Source organism: Pristiophorus japonicus, chromosome 9, assembly GCF_044704955.1.
Source record: "Pristiophorus japonicus isolate sPriJap1 chromosome 9, sPriJap1.hap1, whole genome shotgun sequence".
Lineage (NCBI taxonomy): Eukaryota > Metazoa > Chordata > Chondrichthyes > Pristiophoridae > Pristiophorus > Pristiophorus japonicus.
This window is the reverse complement of record NC_091985.1, coordinates 91,560,579-91,582,397: the sequence shown is the minus strand read 5'-3', so window position 1 is coordinate 91,582,397 and position 21,819 is coordinate 91,560,579. Positions and strand designations below refer to the sequence as shown.

Genomic DNA, 21,819 nt, shown 5'->3' with positions numbered 1-21,819 from the left:
GAGCTCCTCCAACTCCAGAGCACTACTGTGAGCTGGTGCTGGCCAAACTCTGCCCTCCTGCCTCTCCTCCATGTATTGGAGTTTGCGTTGCTACTGGAGCGTAGTAAGAATCCTCTGTCTCCATCCCCCTTCTTTCCCATTTGCCCACCAGTGGAAACAATCTTTCACTCGCTCCTTTACTGGCTGCTTGTGATAATTTGGTCATATGTTCCCACCCCTGCCAGTGTTTGTCTTGACGAGGAGAAAATTGCTGTGGCTTGAAGAGGTGGTTCTTTTGTTACTGCCTCAGTTAGTTGGACTCTTGCTTCTGGGTCCCGAGCGACACACTGCGGGTCCCTTCGGCCAGCCGGCCCGGCACGAGCGACGCACTGACGGGCTGTATTTGCCCTTGGTCGCTACCGGTGAACACTAACTTTTCAAACAGCTTGATTTACAGTTTAGACTTTCTACATCTTTGACTTTTTAACAACCTTTAGAAATTTTTTAATAAATTGTGTATTTTTATCAACTTAGTCAGCCCTTAATCTTTTTAAACAATTTGGAAATACTTTTAAACTTTAAAATGCATCTTAGACTTTTTAACAACTCTTCGAAACTTGTTAAACAAATTGGGAATTTTTATCAACTTTTAACTTTTAAAATAACTTTGGAAGTCACCTTCCTAATGCCTGCCCCCCAACCAAGCCTCGGGCCATCTACCACCAATGGTGCTACCCAGCGCCGAGCTTGTGGCCAACACTTCACCGTAGGCAATTAGGCTTATAGAGCTGTGCCTGGTCTCCAGTTGTCTTGGACCCCCTTGCCACTGGACCAAGACCTTGCTCAGCTAAGCCCGTGTGGTTGCCAGTGTGCAGCGGCCACCCCATGTTAAAAGAACTCGCGCACAGGCATCTTCCGCTTCATCAGTATGCAGTTCGGGATCTGGAACGTCAGGACCCTCATGGACAATTCCAGCAGAAACAGACCGGAACGTCGCACCGCCATAGTTGCACGGGAACTCGGACGTATTGACATCGCCGTCCTAAGCGAGACCCGGCAGGCAGGGGAAGGCCAGTTGAAGGAACATGGTGGAGGTTATACCTTTTTCTGGAAAGGAAAACCAGAGGAAGAACGCTGCCTTCATGGAGTCGGCTTTGTCGTCAAGAATGAGCTGGTCGACCGCCTCAAAGACTCCTTCTGTGGGGTTAACGAACGCCTCATGTCTCTTTGGTTCCGGGCTAGGGCGAGACAATGTGCCAGTGTGTATGCCCCTACATGCGATGCAAAGGATAAGACTAAAGAGGGTTTTTATTCCAACCTCGAGACATCCTTGTCCCGCATCCGCCACGGACGACAAATTGATCCTCCTGGGTGACTTTAATGCCAAGGTCGGCAAAGACACTGCTCTCTGGGGAGGTGTGATCGGCAGAGAGTGGGTAGGGAAAGCCAATTCAGCGGTACCCTACTCCTAACAATGTCTAGAACATGAACTCCTCATCACCAACACCCTGTTCCGCCAGAGGGGCAAATACAAGGCAACGTGGTAACACCCTCGCTCCAAACACTGGCATCTGCTTGACTGTCATCGTCCGAGCCAGGGATCGCAAGGATGTGCGCATCGTCAGAGCCATGACGACTGCTGGACGGACCACCATCTAATCCGATCCATCATCAACATTAACATAGCCCCAAAGCAGAGGTGACAGCAGAAGTAGTGCCGCAAAAAAGTTAATGTCGGGGCACTGAGACCCAGCTAAGAGAGCCCTATACAGCCGGTGCCTCACAGCTAACCTGGCGTGCCTTGATGACCCTGAAATGCTGAATGCCCACAGCACTTGGTCTGCCCTTCAAGCCTCTATAACTAGTGCCTGTGAAGAGACACTTGGTCACTCAACCAGAAAACATCAGGACTGGTTTGATGAAAATGATCAGGCGATCGAAGAACTAATAGATCGCAAGCGCAAAGCATTCCTGAGCCTCAAGCAACAACCCGACTCTGGAGCTGCAAAACATAGGTGGCTCAAGGCTTCGGTCCAACAAAAAACCAGGACCTAAAGAACAGGTGGTGGATGGAGAAAGCACAGGAGATACAACAACTGGCCGACAGCCACGATATGCGAGGATTCTCCATCGCAGTCAAAGCCACCTACATTCCAAACTCCCAAGGCCCCACCCCACCCACTGCTGGCCAAGAATGGGGAAACACTCATCAAGGACACCGAGGATGTCAGGGCCAGAAAGAAAGAGCACTTTGAAGATCTCCTCAGTCGAGACTCTGCCTTTGACTCGAGTGTTCTCTACTCTATCCCGCAGCATGCGACCCGCCACCAACTAGGTGAAACTCCAACGTTGCATGAGGTAGGCAAAGCCACAAAACAGCAAGAATAACAAGGCTACGGTGCGGATGGAATCCCTGCTGAGGCGCTAAAGTATGGCGGAGAGGCTCTGTTGGTGTGGATACATGACCTCATCTCTCTCATCTGGAGGGAAGAGAACCTGCTGGGAGATCTTGGAGATGCAGTGATTGTGATTTTTTAAAAAGGGGACAAGTCCGACTGCGGCAAATTCAGGGCAATCTCCCTATCAGCCACTGGGAAAGTTGTCGCTAGAGTTCCCCTCAACCGCCTTCTCCCTGTGGCCGAGGAGCTCCTACCGGAATCACAGTGCGGATTTTGTCCCCTACGGGGCACATCAGACATGATCTTTGCAGCGTGACAGCTGCAGGGAGCAGCGCCAGCCCTTATACATGGCAGTCTTCAATTTTACAAAGGCCTTTGACAGTCAACCGTGAGGGCCAATGGAGCGTCGTCCTCCATTTCGGATGCCCCCAAAAGTTTGTCAACATCCTTCGCCTGCTTCACGATGACATGCAGGCAGTGATCCTTACCAACGGATCCATTACAAACCCAATTTCTGTCCGGACCGGGGTCAAACAGGGTTGCGTCATCGCTCCAACCCTCTTCTCAATCTTCCTCGCCGCCATGCTCCACCTCACAATCAACAAGCTCCCCGCTGCAGTGGAACTAAACCACAGAACCAGTGGGAAGCTGTTTAACCTACGCCGCCTCCAGGCCAGGTCCAAGATCACCCCAACCTCTGCCGTTGAGCTGCAGTATGCAGACGATGCCTGCGTCTGCGCACATTGAGGCTGAACTCCAGGATATAGTCAATATATTCACTGAGGCATATGAAAGCATGGGCCTTGCGCTTAACATCCGTAAGACACAGGTCCTTCACCAGCCTGTCCCCGCTGCACAGCACTGCCCTTCAATCATCAAGATTCATGGCGCGGCCCTCGACAACGTGGACCATTTCCCATATCTCTGGAGCCTCTTGTCAACAAAGGCAGACATTGATGCGGAGATTCAACATCGCCTCCAGTGCGCCAGTGCAGCCTTTGGCCGTCTGAGGAAAAGTGTTTGTTTGAAGACCAGGCCCTCAAATCTACCATCAAGCTCATGGTCTACAGGGCTGTAGTAATACCCACCCTCCTGTATGGATCTGAGGCATGGACGATGTATAGAAGTCACCTAGTCGCGGGAGATATATCACCAACGATGTCTCCAAGATCCTGCAAATCCCCTGGGAGGACAGACACACCAACATCTGTGTCCTTGTCCAGGCTAACATCCCCAGTATTGAAGTGCTGACCACACTCGCTCAGCTTTGTTGGGCAGGCCACATAGTTCGCATGCCAGATACAAGACTCCCTAAGCAAATGCTTTATGCGGAGCTCCTTGGTAAACGAGCCAAAGGTGGGCAGCGGAAGAGTCACAAGGACACCCTCAAAACCTCCCAGGTAAAGTGCTGGGAGATCCTAGCCAAAGACTGCCCTAGGTGGCGAAAGTGCATCTGGGAGGACATTGAGTTCTTAGAGTCTCAACGCAAAGAGCGTGAAGAGGTCAGGCGCAGACAGCGGAAGGAGCGTGTGGCAAACCAGTCCCACCCACCCCTTCCCTCGACAAATGTCTGTCCTACCTGTGACACGGTCTGTGGCTCATATTGGACTGTTCAGCCATCAGAGAACTCACTTTGGGAGTGGAAGCAAGTCTTCCTCGATTCTGAAGGACTGCCTATGATTTTTTTATTTGCTGGAGTTGAAAACTTGTATAGATTCTACTCCTACTTTCAAATGTAGACATTATGAACAATCTGGTGAAAATGGTACTGGGTTATTTTGCATATGGCCCTATTTTCCACACCAGCAAAAATGGGCGATAGCCTGCATATATGGGTGATCATGTGCCGAAAGTCTAGCCCACAATGTGCAGCTAATGGGATCAACATTTTTTTAATTTTGAGGTGGTGGGGGAGAGAAGGTTGAGATGGACAAAATTGGTACATTCACTTTCGTAGTCTTGGGCTTTAAATTGAGGTTTGGTGATTTGCACAGCTGCATAATATAGCTATCTTGGCTGGTCCTTGTTCACTCCTAACACCCAAAAATAATGTATATATGTGCTAGGTTTTCTTGAGTATAGGTATTAAAAATAAATGCCATAACAATGATGCCCTCTTCAAGTACCTGATTAAATGAAGTTTCCTTAAGTTAGTAAAACACTGCATTAATCCACTCGAGTCCCATGACATTCAAATAATTTTAGTCAATAAGTGAGTTCCAACCTCCTGATTAGCATGTTACATTTTAGTTAGTTTGATCTACCATGTGCTGTTGCTACTGGATTGGTCACTTTTAACTCTTGGAAGAGTTTCTGTCTTCAAGAAATAACTAATCCTTTTATAATATATGCATTCAAACTATATTATACCCTGCCATCATCAATAATGGTAATACTGTATTCCTTGATGAATGTATTTATTTTGATGAATTCAGTTATTTAGGTACTGATTTTTTTTTTAAACTACTCCACAAGCTAAATGGCTCTTGAGAACTCGTTCTCCATATTCCCAGCACACACCTGGTCACTAACCATATTACTGTGTTTTACATAGAAAGATAGAAATTAGGTTGAGTGATAGAGTTGCTGAGGTAATATTTTCTATTGTCTTCAGCTTAAAACTTTCTCTGGCCATCCTTGAGATCTTCAAAATTAATGGTGATCCTTGAATTCTGAGATAGAGATTTGCTGAGAATACAAGTTTGCTGCTTTTGCTTTTAAGAAGTTCTGTATCAGTCTGATCTGGTGTTACAGTATCTACACTCTTGTATGCAAGGCTAGTTTTGCACATAAATGAATGACTTCTCTATTTTTCTGCAAATGTCAGTGGCCTGTACACTAACGATTAAGAATATAAGAAATAGCAGGAGTAGGCCATTTGGCCCCTCGAGCCTGCTCTGCCATTCAATAAGATCATGGCTGATCTGATCTTGGCCTCAACTTCACCTCCCTGCCCCATAACCCTCGACTCTCTTATTGTTCAAAAAACTATTAAAGAAACTATTGCTGGTCTGTACAGGAAGGCTGAGATCAGCTGGAGCCATTTACTCTTGCTGTGAGCATTCCACAGAATTATATGAAACATGAATACACATTTACTGTTTTTATTTCCTCTAGGCTCAAATTGATCATTACATAGGGATAGCAAGTAAGCAGATTAGAGATGTCACTGCTAAGTAAGTATGCAAAGAATTTGGGAACACTGTTTACATGGCAGCTATATTGCTTTTTAAGTAGTACTGTGGTTAAGTAATGCCCTGTTTTCTTTGTGGCTATCCATTCCTACAAAATATATAGTGTAACTTCCCATCTTCAGGAGGTTGTTGCCTCACTGTACATATAGCACTAATGTTCATAACTGCTCAATTTCCCTTGGATTTAGCTAACTTAGTCTTCAGAAAATGCGTTTTTGTAGAACTCGTGGAGTTTTTGCACCTGAGAAAATGCTTGTGTAATTTGGAAATGTCATCTATACAGATTTGGTATGTTCGAGTGATTTATTAATCGTATTATCCCTGTAAATAGCATTGGATGTATTTTGACATATTAGCAATTCCATAACTTAGTTGCTTTCTGTGTCACATGGTTCAAAAAGGTGGTAATATATTAGGATTTGAGTTGCATAGAAACAGGAGTAGGCCCTTCGAGCCTGCACCGCCATTCAATGAGTTCATGAATTTGATATGCTGCAATGAAATGATTCTGTAAAAATAGATCCATTCAAGTCATTTGATATGCCATGAACTCTTCTTTTGGGGCAGATGTTTAGGGTTTGTTGGTGTAGTTCTTAGGCTTGCAAGTTGCTGTAATTAATGGTGTGGTTCCTATGCCCTTTCAGTAATCCATAATTTCACCATGTAACCAACTTTTCATAACATTCTTGAGCAGTTGTGTAGTTGTAATAGTGTGTAGCTTGATCTGGAACACTTTCACCGTATCTGCACCATTGTAGAGATCTGCATTTTATTTGTTGAATTGACTTGTACCAGTTCATATGCTGTTTAATGGCCTAGTTGTCCTTTGCAGAGGATGTTGCAAAAGTTACTTTTTGTTTTTAATCCGACAGTGGTATTTAATAGTTCTGTATTGTGAAATGTTGTACAAGAGTTGAACATATTTCTCATTGGATGCTTTCCCAATATTCATTGTTGGGTTGATGCATATGAAATATTTTGTATTGCTCTAGTGTCACCAGCAGTTTAATTAAAAAAGACCTTTCTGGCCACCAGCCATGGTGAATTTAGCAAGTTCACTGGTATTACAGGTAGCTGAGGGAGACCTATGCGTGCATTGGGAGCCAGCAACACGAAGTGCGAACGCTGCTTTTATGTTGTATGAAATGCTGCTGTTACATACAGCCAGAAGGTATTTTCTATGTTCAATCATCATTTGTTTGGGAAAGGTTAAACAGCCTATAACCTTGAACATGATTTTGTCAATTGTGCCAAATGAATTGGGATCTGTGTGGCTTGACCGATCAGTACTATCCTCTGGCTGCATCTTCACTCTCCTGTTTTCTGAACCATCCTTTTGGAGACTTGGGTTTTGTTTGGCCTGTGGATGCCAATTATTGGTTTTAAATAGTATCTTGTGCAGGGATTAGCCTAGCTTACTATAAAGTCAGGCTGCTTATGATTTTTGGTGCATAATCTTGAGTCATAATATTTACACATTGTTCATGCCCAAACTTTGCTGTTCAATTTGTTGGTGTATATGTTTAAAGTGTGAATTGCAAGTCTACTGCATATGCTCTGTTTTAGATGCTTGAAATTCAGAAATTTTGACTGGTTCACATCTTCTATGATTAGAATTGGCTCTAATATCCACAGCTTTAAGCAAGAGGAACTGCAATTTGATATTTGTTCCTATTTATGAATGTGTATTAAAACCAAATGATGTGCATCCAGTTCGCTCATCAATTTCATTCTTTTCATTTTAGGATTCAAGCTAAAGTTCCTGGTCTGAAGAGGAAAACGGAGTAAAGGAACCTGTCCTGCGCTTCATGGCATGTTGTCTGCTGGGCTGTCACTTGGATTGTCACAGGGAGGGTTGGGAAGAACAAAATAGCCTTGGAACTGCAGTGTAATTTGCAAATCTTTTCCATTTTGGTAGTAACAGACAGTGTTTAACTGTAGTCTATTTCATGATCCATTATATCACAAATACTAACGTGTAAGAAGTTTGAATTCAGTTTATTTATCTTATTTGGTACAGAGAACACTGGTTTGTATTAAAGATTTGAGAAGCTGTACATTGCACTTGTCAGGGGTAGTGTCTTACTATGTGAAAACAAATCATGGTACAGTTGGAGCTTTTCGTATTCCCTGCCCCCCAGTTTGCACACTGTTTGTAGAATCTATGCTGTGAGGTTGGTGCAAATTTCTAACCCCATGCGATCAAAATATTTACTGTACCATTGTAGTGAAATTTGAGGTCTTGCTTTTCTGACTAAAACCTTTCGCTGTATTAAGATTTTACTGTTTTAACAATTATCCAGTTAGTGTTTCACTAAGCTTAAGGAGTTGATCTGAGCAGCTCCACAGTGCTTGATATTTCAGAGTTAACTGAATTTTAAAGATGGATCCACAGCACTGAAGCATACAGTAAGATATATATATATATATACATACCATAAAATTAAAATATTTCAGCATAAATGTACAACTCATCAAACTTTCATCTGTGTAGCAAGAAATGTATGAACACACCTATAGCAAAATTTTATCTGCACTTCTGATTATTTGTGGACTGAATATCTCATGCCAATGCTACAAATAAATGTAACTTGGAAATTTCAAGCATTGTTTGATGCACAAATGTGAGAATGAACATTGCATTGTAAATGAATTGGGCTCAGGCTTTGGTCTGGGGAATGCATTGTGTAATAAAAATGAGAATAAATAAAGCTTACAGACAAAATATGGACTTTGTGTGAATAATAGAAATTTACAGCACAGAAGGAGGCCATATGGATAATTAGGTCAATGCTGGCTCTTTACTAAGGTAATCAAAAAATTAATACCGCTGCCCTGCACACTCCCACAACCCTGAAAGCTTTCTCTGAAGGGAAAACTGGATAAATATTTGAAACTAATTTCGAACTGGACAACTCCTGTAGCAATTATTCCATGCTCCAATAAATAGTGTGCATTTATATAGCACCTTTCACAGCCTCAGGAAACCCAAAGTGCTTTTCAGCACTTTGGAAGTGTAGTCACTGTTGCTGTGTACAAATTGGCTGCTGAGTTTTACATTGCAAGGTCCCACAAACTGCAATGTGATAATAACCAGATATTCATTTTTGTGTGGTGATGGTTGAGGAATACATCGGGGATAGTGCTGTGGGATTTTTTACATCCACCTGAGGGCAGACAGGGCCGTGGTTTAACGTCTCATCCAAAATACGGCACCGACAGTGCAGCGCTCCCTTAGTACTGTACTTGTAGTGTCTGCCTAGATTCTATGTTCAAGTCTCGAGTGGGACTTGAACCCCCAACTTTCAGACTCGAGGTGAAAATGCTGCCACTGCTAACAACAAAGTAATTTCTTCCAGCCCCTCTTGTTGCTTAACTTTCAATTGGTAATCTCTCATCATTGACCCCCAACCAGAGCAAACAGTCTTTCTCCTTTCATTGTATTCAAATTCTTAGTACTTTTATTAAATATCCTCCAGACCTTCTCTAACCCAGTGGAAGCTCCTCCACATAATTGATTGATTGCCCATGCTGTCATTATCCTGATGAAACTGTGTCCAGTGTGCGCTAGCTTTAATATCCTTTCCGTAATGGAGTGCCCAAACTACACAGCATGATGTAACTCTGGCATCAGCAGTGTTTTGTGTAAATTAATCATTATTTTTGAACTAATAGCTCAAAAGTCTGACCGTTTGACTTTCTACTGTACTGTAAGTCTGTCTTTATAACTGTAGCGCCTCATTCCACGTAACATCCTAGGATGAACTATCTCTTCCATTGCTATTATCGACTTCCTATAAGTTGTTCAAAACTATATACAATGCTCTTCTGGGGCCTACTTGGAGCCTTGTAAAAGTCCACAATATCCCTTTACTTTTGTAATCTTTTCCTCGAGATACAAACGCAAAGATTTTGTTCGCCTTTTTATATGGCCTTAATTACTTGTACTGCCATGTTTAATCTGTGCATCTGCTTCTCCACTCTATTTAAGGTGCCTTTTTCCCCATTTCAAAATATACTACTAGACATTTTTCCACATCGATCTGCTTCTGTCCATCCTACTAGCCTCTGTTCTGTAACTTTTCCACAACCTGTCTGCAATTTGTCATACACCTAATTAGCTGTCCTCAATAAGTTAATGGCACTTGCTCAATTCCCATGTGTACAATTTGCATTTATATAGCGCATTTAACCTAGTAAAACTTCCCAAGATGCTTCATGAGGCCAACTCAAACAAAACCACAAGGATATTGGGATAGGTGACCAAAAGCTTGGTCGAAGAGGTAGGCATTGAGGTGGAGGGAATTTGAGCTTGGAGGGGTCTAGACAGCTCAAAGCATGGTAGGGTGAAGGATAGAGGATGAGCAAGAAACCAGAATTGGAGGAGCGCAGAGATTTCAGAGGATTTCAGGGCTACAGGAGCTTACAGATATAAGGAGCGTGAGCATGGCAGGATTTGGAAAAAATGGATGAGAATGTGTTGCTGGACCGGGAGTCAATGTAGGCCAGCAGGCATGGGTGAATGGGACTTAGTGCAAATTAGGATATGGGTAGCACTTTTATGAACTCTAGCTTCTGGAGGGTGCAAGGTGGAAAGCTGGCCAGGAGAGAATTGGAATAGTCACCTCTAGAGGTAACGAGGGCATGGATGAGAGTTTCAGCAGCAGATGAGCTGAGGCACGGGTGGAGACGGGCAATGTGACGGAGGTAGAAGTAGGTGATCTTGGTGATAAAAGATTATGGGTTTGGTCAGCTCATGGTCAAATAGGTCACCACGGTTGCAAAGTCTGATCCTCAGTGGCCAGAGAGGAATAGAGTTGGATAGTAACTCTGTAGTGAGGACCGAACACACTTCCTTTGGTCTTCCCAATATTTAGTTGGAGGAAATGGTGGTTCATCCAATATTGGATGACTAGCAACCAGTGTGACAAATGCTGGATCATGTACATGAGGGGCTGCATGTAGATGAGAAATAGGCCAAAGATAGATCCTTGGGGGGGCTCCAGAAGTAATGGTGCAGGAGCAAGAGGAGAAGCCATTTCAGGTAATCTGACTACAACTGGATTGGAATGGAATCGGACGAGGGTAATCCCACCTAGCTGGACAACGAAAGAAATGTTGGAGGAGGAGGATGATTTGTTTAACAATGTGAAAGGCTGCACAGTTCTAGGGATAGTTTACCCATCATATAGGATGTGATATGTGACTAAGGGCTGCATCAGTCCTGTGGGAATGGTGGAAACCTAAGGGGAGGGGTTCAAAAATGTAAAGGGGCCCCAACACAACACTGTCACATTACTCACCACATCTTTACAGTCTGAGATGTCCTACACTTTTGCTATCTGCCTCCCACAATTTCTTTATCCACTAGTTTTCAATTTTGTTGCAGATCTCATGGAACTTTTAAAATACATTTTGTAAATCCATGCAAGCTTCATCTCCTTTATCTTTTGTTAAATTTCAAAAATACTATTAGGTTGGTCAACCAGCCTTTTAGAAATAATCTCTGATCCTGAGTAAACCCAGTTTCTCCAAGTGCCTAATTTCTTCCTGTACCATAGGCTAGGGGTCCTAAAGTACAAGTGGTGGTGTGCTGTCAGAACTGAGGCAGGGTGGGACTTCTGGATGCCTTGAGGTCATGGTACTGACCCACCCCACTGTAAACTGAGGTGCACAAGTCTGGTGTGGAGAGGATTCTTGCAGGGATGGAAATTTGGCTCCAAATTGGATAATACTAGGGTGGAGAAAGCAAACGTACGTGGAGAAGGGACAGAAACCTGATGCAGCAGCAGGATATAAAATTTACTGTATATAACAGTAAAGTCCAATGACCTAGTTCAAACTGTTACTCTTCTACCCCCATTCAAGCTGACACTCTTCTCCCGAGTTGAAGCTAGCGCATTATTTTTTACCCTTCCAACCATTTCAGTTCAAGCTGTAATGCCCGTCTGACTTCATGCTGTGACTCTCCCTTACCATTCACTGCTGGCATTCTCTTTCCTCCCTTCCCTCAAGCACTGCTCATTTCCCTCTTCCAGGGCACTGGTCCCAGCTTCTGCTCCCTTACCATTTCCTTTCATTGCCATCCATTCTGCCTTTGCCATTAACTCCCCCTTCTCTTTCATTACTATCCATTGCCCTCAGTGCCTGAGTCCTGTTACAACAATTCCTACCTACAGTATGCAGCGACTGGGATCACTTCCATTAGTAGCACTGAGGAGAGAGGCCCAATCTGCTGAATGTCAGCAAATGCTGTCAAAATGCTAACCGTCAGCATGAAACACTGATGGTTGGCATGTACATATTCTAAGTCATCTCGCATACACTGAACCCCCAACCAAATCCTTTGCTCATATTCTCATATGCACTCATCTTGTATACTCACTTTCAGATAGACATTCTCATTCATACAATTGCAGTTCTCTTGCAAACTCTGGCAGATGAGTATGTCCATGGTATAGCTCATTAAACTTTAAAATGAACAGGAAGTGGATAAAACAAGTTATTAAAAATATATAAAGAAAAAAATGATTGTACCAGGAACGATTGTTTTTAATTTGGTTAGTTATTTCACTAACAATTCGGATATATGGGTGTAACTAGGTTTATTACACTACATTGCTCTATTACCTTTTCTATACCTGATGTAAACAGATTAGCAACTCTTTTCAAAACTTCAAAAAATAACTGACAATTCATATTGTAATTAAATATTACAACCATGTTAAGTATCCAAAAGGAAAAGTTCCTGATAGTCACCTAGCTGACAAAAAGTAAATATACCTTGGGTTAATCTCAACATTGACGGTACCAGCAAGAGTCTCATGAAGCAGGAACATGGACCATTTAATCCTTATTAAACATGGAGGGTGAAATTCTTCTACAGCAATAAGTGCAATACGGGCGATAGCTTCCGATGTGCTAGCACCTGTTTTATGCTATCGGCTTTCTTTTCCATCTTGCGAGTGTCACAGGCTGCCGTTGCGCTTTTGCCCTCATCCTGCTTATTCTCGCCACTTCAACATTTGTGCTTATCGTTAGATCTGTCTCAATTGGATGCAAAATTTGTTATGCTTTTAGTTTGCAGGTGCCTTAAGCTGTAAGAAACCAGAGTTGGTGAAAGTTTCATAGACATCCCTTAGGGGAGAAACACCAATCAGCAAAGTCCACTTATGAGTGCTCAACACTCGTACAGCATTCCTACGTGTGCTATTATTACACATAATATCCAATTTGTTTTAATAGTTCACAAGAATATAGTATGAGCACAAAGTATATGTACTTGGACTTTTGAGTCAACTGATGTATTACTCAAGTATTTTATCACTTACACCAGAAAATTCCTGGGCTCTCCGGATCGATCACCACTTATCTGCATAAACAGGGTTTCTGCTGACTTTCTGCCAAAGTTGTGCCACCTGATCGGAAGAAAACCCGAAGAAATTCCACTCCAAAATTTCTATAATCCAGAACCAGCCTAAGAAATAGGAATACACAAGTGCAATGATATTAAAGCAAGAGCTAAGTGCACTCACAGCCAGATTTTCAAGAAATTTGTGACTGGGTTTTCACAGCAATTTGACCCACCCGTGAAAAGCCGGGCAGGATCCTCGGGTACCTGTTTGTTGCGGCGCTTTCAAGTACCGTCGGGGAGAGGTGCGCCGACGTGCAAGGACGCGGATTGCATTTGCGTTGTACTTTCAGCAAGCTCCCGACCCGTATGATGGAGGAGGATTTCTTGGAGTGTATAAGGGATGGTTTTCTAGACCAATTTGTCAAGGAACCAACTGAGAGCTGGCCATCCTAGAGCGGGTGTTGTGTAATGAGAGAGAATTAATTAGTAATCTTGTTGTGCGAGGGAGCACTGTATATAAGCTGGCCCCTAAGGCCTATTCCTCACTCTGGAGTGTCTTAATAAAGACTGAGGTCACTGTTACTTTAACCTCCCTGTGTGCAGTCTCATCTATGTTAGGAACACAATAAGTGGCCCCAAGTATACGAATCCAACGCAAAGATGCAGCAAACTGTGGGCATCCTGGAGAAGTTCTCGGAGGGTGAGGACTGGGAAGCCTATGCCGAACGGCTAGACCAGTACTTTGTAGCCAACGAACTGGACAGAGAAGAAAGCGCTGCAAAAAGGAGAGCAGTCCTCCTCACGGTCTGCAGGGCACCAACCTAAAGCCTCATGAAGAATCTTCTGGCTCGGTGAAACCCACAGTTAAGTCGTATGAGGAGCTGTGTACACTGGTTTAGAAGCATCTTAACCCGAGGGAGAGCGTGCTGATGGCGAGGTATCGGTTCTACACGTGCCAGCGATCTGAAGGAAGGTCTGGAAGTGGCGAGCTACGTCGCCGAGCTATGGCGACTTGCAGGACAATGTGAGTTTGATGGCTACCTGGAGCAAATGCTCAGAGACTTTTTTGTACTGGGCATTGGCCACGAGACCATCCTACGAAAACTTTTGACTGTAGAGACACCGACCCTCAGTAAGGCCATTGCGATAGCACAGGCGTTTATGTCCACCAGTGATAACACCAAACAAATCTCTCAGCACACAAGTACTAGCAATGTTCATAAAGTAACTGGAATTGTGTTTGCGAGCAGAAATGTACAGGGTAGAACCCATGAGTCTGCAACTGCCAGCATGCCTCAGGTGACCCAGATGACTCAGCGTCCGCAACAAAGGATGAATGCAAGGTAATTCACAACTTGTTGGCGTTGTGGAGGCTTCCATTCAGTCGATTCATGCCGCTTCAAAGGGTATGTTTGCAAGAGCTGTGAAACAATGGGACACCTCCAACGAGCTTGCAGACGAGCTGCAAGCTCTGCAAAACCTGCTAACCACCACGTGGCAGAGGAAGATCGGTCCATGGTGGATCAAAGCAATTTCGAGCCTGAGAGAGAGGAGGCAGATGCTGAAGTACAAGGGGTGCACACATTTTTGGGGGCCACCTATAATGCTAAATGTAAAATTGAATGGCTTACCCATAGCCATGGAACTGGATACTGGCGCAAGCCAATCCATCATGAGTAAAAAGATGTTTGAGAGACTTGTGCAACAAGGCACTCAGACCAGCCCTGAGCCCCATCCACACGAAACTGAGAACGTACACCAAAGAGCTTATCACTGTCCTGGGCAGTGCCATGGTCAAGGTCACCTACGAGGGCACGGTGCATGAACTGCCACTCTGGATTGTCCCGGGCGATGGCCCCACATGGCTTGGAGGAGCTGGCTGGGCAAAATCCACTGGAACTGGGATGACATCCGAGTGCTATCACATGTCAATGAGGCCTCATGTACCCAGGTTCTTAATAAATTTCCTTCCCTTTTTGAGCCAGGCATTGGAAACTTTTCCGGGGCGAAGGTGCGGATCCACTTGGTCCCAGAGGCACGACCCATTCACCACAAGGCGTGAACGGTACTTCACATGAAGAGGGAGAGACTGGAAATCGAGCTGGACAGGCTGCAATGCGAGGGCATCATCTCCCCAGTGGAAATCAGCGAGTGGGCCAGCCCGATTGTTCCAGAACTCAAAAGTGATGGCACGGTCAGGATTTGCGGCGATTATAAAGCAACTATTAATCGTTTCTCGCTACAGGACCAATACCCGCTACCTAAGGCAGACGACCTATTTGCGACACTGGCAGGAGGCAAGACGTTCACCAAGCTCGACCTGCCTTCGGCCGACATGACGCAGGAGCTGGAGGAGTCTTCAAAAAGGGCCTCACCTGCATCAACACGCACAAGGAACTGTTCATCTACAACAGTTGCCCGTTTGGAATTTGGTCGGCTGCAGCGATCTTCCAGAAAAACATGGAGAGGCTACTCAAGTCGGTACCACGCACGGTGGTTTTTCAGTATGACATATTGGTCACGGGTCGGGGCACTGTCAAGCACCTACAAAACCTGGAGGAGGTCCTCCAGCGATTGGATCGCCTTGGGCTGCGGCTGAAGAGGTCGAAATGCATCTTCATGGCAACAGAAGTGGAGTTTTTGGGGAGAAAAATCGCAGCAGACGACATTTGGCCCACAGAACGTCACGGAACTGCGGTCGTTCCTGGGACTCCTCAACTATTTTGGTAACTTCCTACCAGGGTTAAGCACCCTCTTAGAGCCCCTACATGTGTTATTGCATAAAGATGAGAACTGGATATGGGGAAAAAACCAAGTAATTGCTTTTGAGAAAGCCAGAAACATTATATGCTCCAACAAGCTGCGTTTATTGTATAAACCGTGTAAAAGACTTTTGCCAGCATGTGATGTGTCGTTGTACGGAGTCGGGTGTGTATTCCAACAAGCTAACGTTGCGGGGAAGTTGCAACCTGTCGCCTATGCCTCCAGGAGCTTGTCTAAGGCCGAGAGGGCATGATTGAGAAAGAGGCATTAGCGTGTGTTTGGGGTAAAGAAAATGCATCAGTACCTGTTTGGCCTCAAATTTGAGCTGGAAACCCATCACAAGCCCCTCATATCCCTGTTCGCTGAAAACAAGGGGCTAAATACTAATGCCTCAGCCCGCATACAAAGGTGGGCACTCACGCTATCAGCGTATAACTATACCATTTGCCACAGGCCAGGCACCGAGAACTGTGCGGAAGCTCTCAGTCGGCTACCATTGCCCACCACGGGGGTGGAAATGGCGCAGCCTGCAAACTTGTTGATGGTGGCGCAGCCCGCAGACTTGTTGATGGTCATGGAAGCGTTTGAAAATGATAAATCACCTGTCACGGCCTGCCAGATTAGGACTTGGACCAGCCAAGATCCTCTGCTGTCCCTAGTAAAAAACTGTGTACTGCATGGGAGCTGGGCCAGCATCCCTGTTGAAATGCAAGAGCCAATCAAGCCGTTCCAGCGGCGAAAGGACGAGCTGTCCATTCAGGCAGACTGCCTGTTGTGGGGTAACCGCGTAGTGCTACCCAAAAAGGGCAGGGAGACGTTCATCTCGGATCTCCGCAGCACACACCCGGGTATCGTAATGATGAAAGCGATAGCCAGATCCCACGTGTGGTGACCCGGTATCGACTCTGACTTGGAGAGTCCTGTGTACGGCAATGCAGCGTGTGTGCTCAGTTGAGCAACGTGCCCAGAGAGGCACCAGTAAGTTTATGATCTTGGCTCTCCAGACCATGGTCAAGGATCCAGGTCGACTATGCGGGCCTGTTTCTTGGTAAAATGTTCCTGGTGGTGGTAGATGCTTTTTCAAAATGGATTGAATGTGAAATAATATCTGAAGCACCGCCACCATTGAAAGCCTGAGGGCCATGTTTGCCACCCACGGCCTACCTGACATACTGGTCAGTGACAACGGGCCATGTTTCACCAGTGCCGAATTTAAAGAATTCATGACCTGCAATGGGATCAAACATGTCACCTCGGCCCCGTTTAAACCAGCCTCCAATGGGCAGGCAGAGCGGACAGTACAAACCATCAAACAGAGCCTTAAACGAGTCACAGAAGGCTCACTCCAAACCCGCCTGTCCCACGTACTGCTCAGCTACCGCACGAGACCCCACTCGCTCACAGGGGTGCCCCGGCTGAGCTACTCATGAAAAGGACATTTAAAACCAGACTCTCTCTGGTTCACCCCAACCTGCATGATCAGGTAGAGAGCAGGCGGCAGCAACAAAATGTTAACGATGGTTGCGCCATTGTCGCTGGAAATTGATCTGAATGGCCCTGTGTATGTGCTAAACTATGGACATGGTCCCAAGTGGATCGCGGGCACGGTGATAGCTAAAGAAGGGAGTAGGGTGCTTGTAGTCAAACTAGACAATGGACAAATTTGCAGGAAGCACCTGGATCAAACGAGGCTGCGGTTCACAGACTGCCCTGAACAATCCACAGCAGACACCACCTTTTTCGAGCCCACAACACAGACCCAAAGGATTAACAACACCACGCCAGACCAGGAAATTGAACCCATCACGCCCAACAGCCCAGCAAGGCCAGGCTCACCCAGCAGCCCTGCAGGGCCAACAGCACGCTAGCCCAGCAAGGGCACAGCCAACACACCAGAACAGACATTTGTACTGAGGCGGTCCACCAGGGAAAGAAAGGCTCCCGACCGCCTCACCTTGTAAATAGTTTTCACTTTGACTTTGGGGGGGGGCGGGGAGTAATGCTGTGTATCTGTAAAGCATGCACACCCATGTTCCGCCACCAGGGAGTGCATCCCCTGAAGTCCCAAGGGATCCCAGCATCCCTTGGGAGCACTGTATATAGGCCGGCCCCTAAGGTCCATTCCTCACTCTGGAGTATCTTAATAAAGACTGAGGTCACTGTTACTTTAACCTCCCTGTGTGCAGTCTCATCTGTGTTAGGAACACAATAAAAGGTAACTTCAATGCTATGAGACGTGAATTGGCTAGGATAGACTGGCGAATGATACTTAGGGTTGACGGTGGATAGGCAATGGCAGACATTTAAAGATCACATGGATGAACTTCAATAATTGTACATCCCTGTCTGGCGTAAAAATAAAATGGGGAAGGTGGCTCAACCGTGGCTAAGAAGGGAAATTAGGGATAGTGTTAAATCCAAGGAAGAGGCATATAAATTGGCAGAAAAAGCAGCAAACCTGAGGACTGGGAGAAATTTAGAATTCAGCAGAGGAGGATAAAGGGTTTAATTAGGAGGGGGAAAATAGAGTATGAGAGTAAGCTTGCAGTGAACATAAAAACTGACTGCAAAAGCTTCTATAGGTATGTGAAGAGAAAAAGATTAGTGAAGACAAATGTAGGTCCCTTGCAGGCAGAATCAGGTGAGTTTATAATGGGGAACAAAGAAATGGCAGACCAGTTGAACAAATACGAAGGAAGACACAAATAACCTTCCAGAAATACTAGGGGACCGAGGATCTAGCGGGAAGGAGGAACTAAAGGAAATCCTTATTCGTCTGCAAATTGTGTTAGGGAAATTGATGGGTTTGAAGGCTGATAAATCCCCAGGGCCTGATAGGCTGCATCCCAGAGTAGTTAAGGAAGTGGCCCTAGAAATAGTGGATGCATTGGTGGTCATTTTCCAACATTCTATAGACTCTGGATCAGTTCCTATGGATTGGAGGGTAGCTAATGTAACCCCACTTTTTAAAAAAGGAGGGAGAGAGAAAACAGGGAATTATAGACCGGTTAGCCTGACATCGGTAGTGGGGAAAATGTTGGAATCAATTATTAAAGCTGTAATAGCAGCGCATTTGGAAAGCAGTGACAGGATCAGTCCAAGTCAGCATGGATTTATGAAAGGGAAATCATGCTTGACGAATCTTCTAGAATTTTTTGAGGATGTAACTAGTTGAGTGGACAAGGGAGAACCAGTGGATGTGGTGTATTTGGACTTTCAAAAGGCTTTTGACAAGGTCCCACACAAGAGATTAGTGTGCAAAATTAAAGCACATGGTATTGGGGGTAATATATTGACTTGGATAGAGAATTGGTTGGCAGACAGGAAGCAAAGAGTAGGAATAAATGGGTCCTTTTCAAAATGACAGGCAGTGACTAGTGGGGTATTGCAAGGTTCAATGTTGGGGCCCCAGCTATTTACAATATACATTAATGATTTAGATGAAGGAATTGAATGTAATATCTCCAAGTTTGCAGATGACACTAAGTTGGGTGGCAGTGTGAGCTGTGAGGAGGATGCTAAGAGGCTGCAGGGGTCTTGGACAGGTTAGGAGAGTGGGCAAATGCATGGCAGATGCAGTATAATGTGGATAAATGTGAGGTTATCCACTTTGGTGGCAAAAACTTTGGAAGGCAGAATATTATCTGAATGGTGACAGATTAGGAAAAGGGGAGGTGCAACGAGACCTGGGTGTCATGGTACATCAGTCATTGAAAGTTGGCATGCAGGTACAGCAGGCGGTGAAGGCAGCAAACGGCATGTTGGCCTTCATAGCGAGAGTAATTGAGTATAGGAGCAGGGAGGTCTTACTGCAGTTGTACAGTGCCTTGGTGAGGCCACACCTTGAATATTGTGTACAGTTTTGGTCTTGTAATCTGAGGAAGGACATTCTTGCTATTGAGGGAGTGCAGTGAAATTTCACCAGATTGAATCCCGGGATGGCAAGACGGACATATGAAGAAAGACTGGATCGAATAGGCTTATATTCACTGGAATTTAGAAGAATGAGAGGGGATCTCATAGAAAAATATAAAATTCTGATGGGATTGGACAGGTTAGATGCAAGAAGAATTTTCCCGATGTTGGGGAAGTCTAGAACCAGGGGTCACAGTCTTCGGATAACGGGTAAGCCATTTAGGACCGAGATGAGGAGAAACTTCTTCACTCAGAAAATTGTGAACCTGTGGAATTCTCTACCACAGAGAGTTGTTGAGGCCAGTTTGTTAGATATATTCAAAAGGGAGTTAGATGTGGCCTTTACAGCTAAAGGGATCAAGGGGTATAGAGAGAAAGCAGGAATGGGGTACTGAAGTTGCATGATGAGCCATGATCATATTGAATGGTGGTGCAGGCTCGAAGAACCGAATGGCCTGCTCCTGCACCTATTTTCTATGTTTCTATGTACCCAGAATACTGATGGGTCAAACCTGTCGGTACAGCCCTGCCAGCAGCGGTAAGTATGAAAACCTACAAAAAAAGTAAGTTAAAGTTTTTATTTTTTAATTCTTTTACAGCGATTTGCTAGTTAAGAGTTTTGTGAATGTTGTTGGAATGTTTTTTTGCAATTTTATTATTTTTTTCCCTCCCTCCCAAGGCCTCTCTTTCAGCGCTCCCGGCCCTGGACTAAGGGCCCAAAATTCCACATTGCTGATTTTTGCCGCTATCAAAGAATAACGGGCGTTTTTTTAGGGTGCGATAGCGCAAAAAAAAAGTCCGAAGTTTCACCATAATTACCTTTCATTTTGGCGCAGCGCAGAAAGATCTCTGGCTTTGAGGGTGGAGCTTAACTTCTGTGCCAAAAAAGTGAAGCCCCGTTATGTGTATGCCCAAGCATTTAGGATTTCAGGGTAATGTGTAATTGTAGAGCTTTACTTTGGAGATAACCCATGCTGATTTTTCCTGTACAGATCCGCCGAGATTTCTCACATTTACTGTTTTTATTCCAGAATCCAGCATCCAGTATTTTGCTGTTGTATCCGTGTGCCCTGGGAGTATTTTGATGCTGAAACTCTCCATCCCAGGCAACAGCTCACAAATGGCCCACCACGGCCGCCCCTATCCCTGGCCGAATGACCTCCCATTGCTACTCCTATCCCTGGCCGAATGGCCCCTGTTGCCGCCCCTGGACGAAAGGCCCCCAGTAGCTGCCGCTATCCCTGGCCGAATGACCTCCCATTGCTGCTCCTATCCCTGGCCGAATGGCCCCTGTTGCCCCCTCTATCCCTGGTCAAAAGGCACCCCGCTGCCGCCCCTCTCCCCAGCTTAGTTTCCACCTCCCTCCTCCATCCCTCGGGCTTCGTTTGAAGCCGAGCACCGAGCTCCTGTGTCGGCCGAGGAAGCGAACCTGCCAACCGGCACTCCGACCCTGTGTGCCTCGAGTTCGGTGAGCAGCGGTTCGGTGATGGAACGTCAACTCGCAAGTTACTGCAATAAATAACATTTCTCTTTTCCCTCTGCACAAACAAACATTTTTAATTAGTTTGGATATAAGTCTTGTTCACGTCCTCCAAAACCTATAACTCAGCTCCGATAAATAAGATGGAGTCTGTAATGCCGATTTCTATCTGACTCCAACTTGATAAGGTTTACAAAGCGGTACACAGCACCGTCCTTAAAAAAATCGTTATTGGCGAAACTCGCAAAAATGGCCAAAAATGGCGTTATGGATGTGTTTGATCCTGAGTGATGTCATAAAAACGTTAACTAAAAAAATCGTCTGTTATCCGTTATAACATTGGTGAAACAGCATTGGCGAAACTTGCAAAATTAAGTTAGCTCCAAAAAAGTTAGTTCAAAAAAAATGGAGCTAAATGGTGGCGAATTTTGGGCCTTATATTTGGCGAAACTCGCATTTTTGCACCGTGATTTCTTGTGCAATGCCCCCCATACCGACGTAAAACCCAAAAGTTTGGCCTAAAAACAGTAACGCAGCGAAAACGGTAAGTTTCACGTATCGCTACCATTTTCGTCGAAAACACCTGAAAGCTGGAAAGCCTTAAATAATTATATGCCTGATGATATAGTACTGTTACAAATATTAGTTCTGCAGAATGTAGTACATTTTAAGGTGAAAGCTTTGTGTGATTGTGTTGCACGTATCCTTTTATGTTTAAAACAGCAAAGCTACATT

The 21,819-nt window shown here is 45.0% G+C and overlaps 1 protein-coding gene across 7 annotated transcripts in view; it reads left to right on the top strand.

Annotated features, from left to right (window-relative positions):
- The window catches only part of rtn4a (reticulon 4a), a 105,225-nt gene extending 96,928 nt beyond the window's left edge, over positions 1–8,297 (top strand). For all 7 annotated transcript variants that reach the window (XM_070889563.1, XM_070889562.1, XM_070889564.1 and 4 more), the window contains 2 exons: positions 5,496–5,554; positions 7,318–8,297. In XM_070889563.1, the coding sequence (XP_070745664.1) occupies positions 5,496–5,554; positions 7,318–7,360 (102 nt within the window). In that variant the 3' untranslated portion in view covers positions 7,361–8,297. The remainder of the gene's footprint in view (positions 1–5,495; positions 5,555–7,317) is intronic.
- Positions 8,298–21,819: the final 13,522 nt, after the last annotated feature.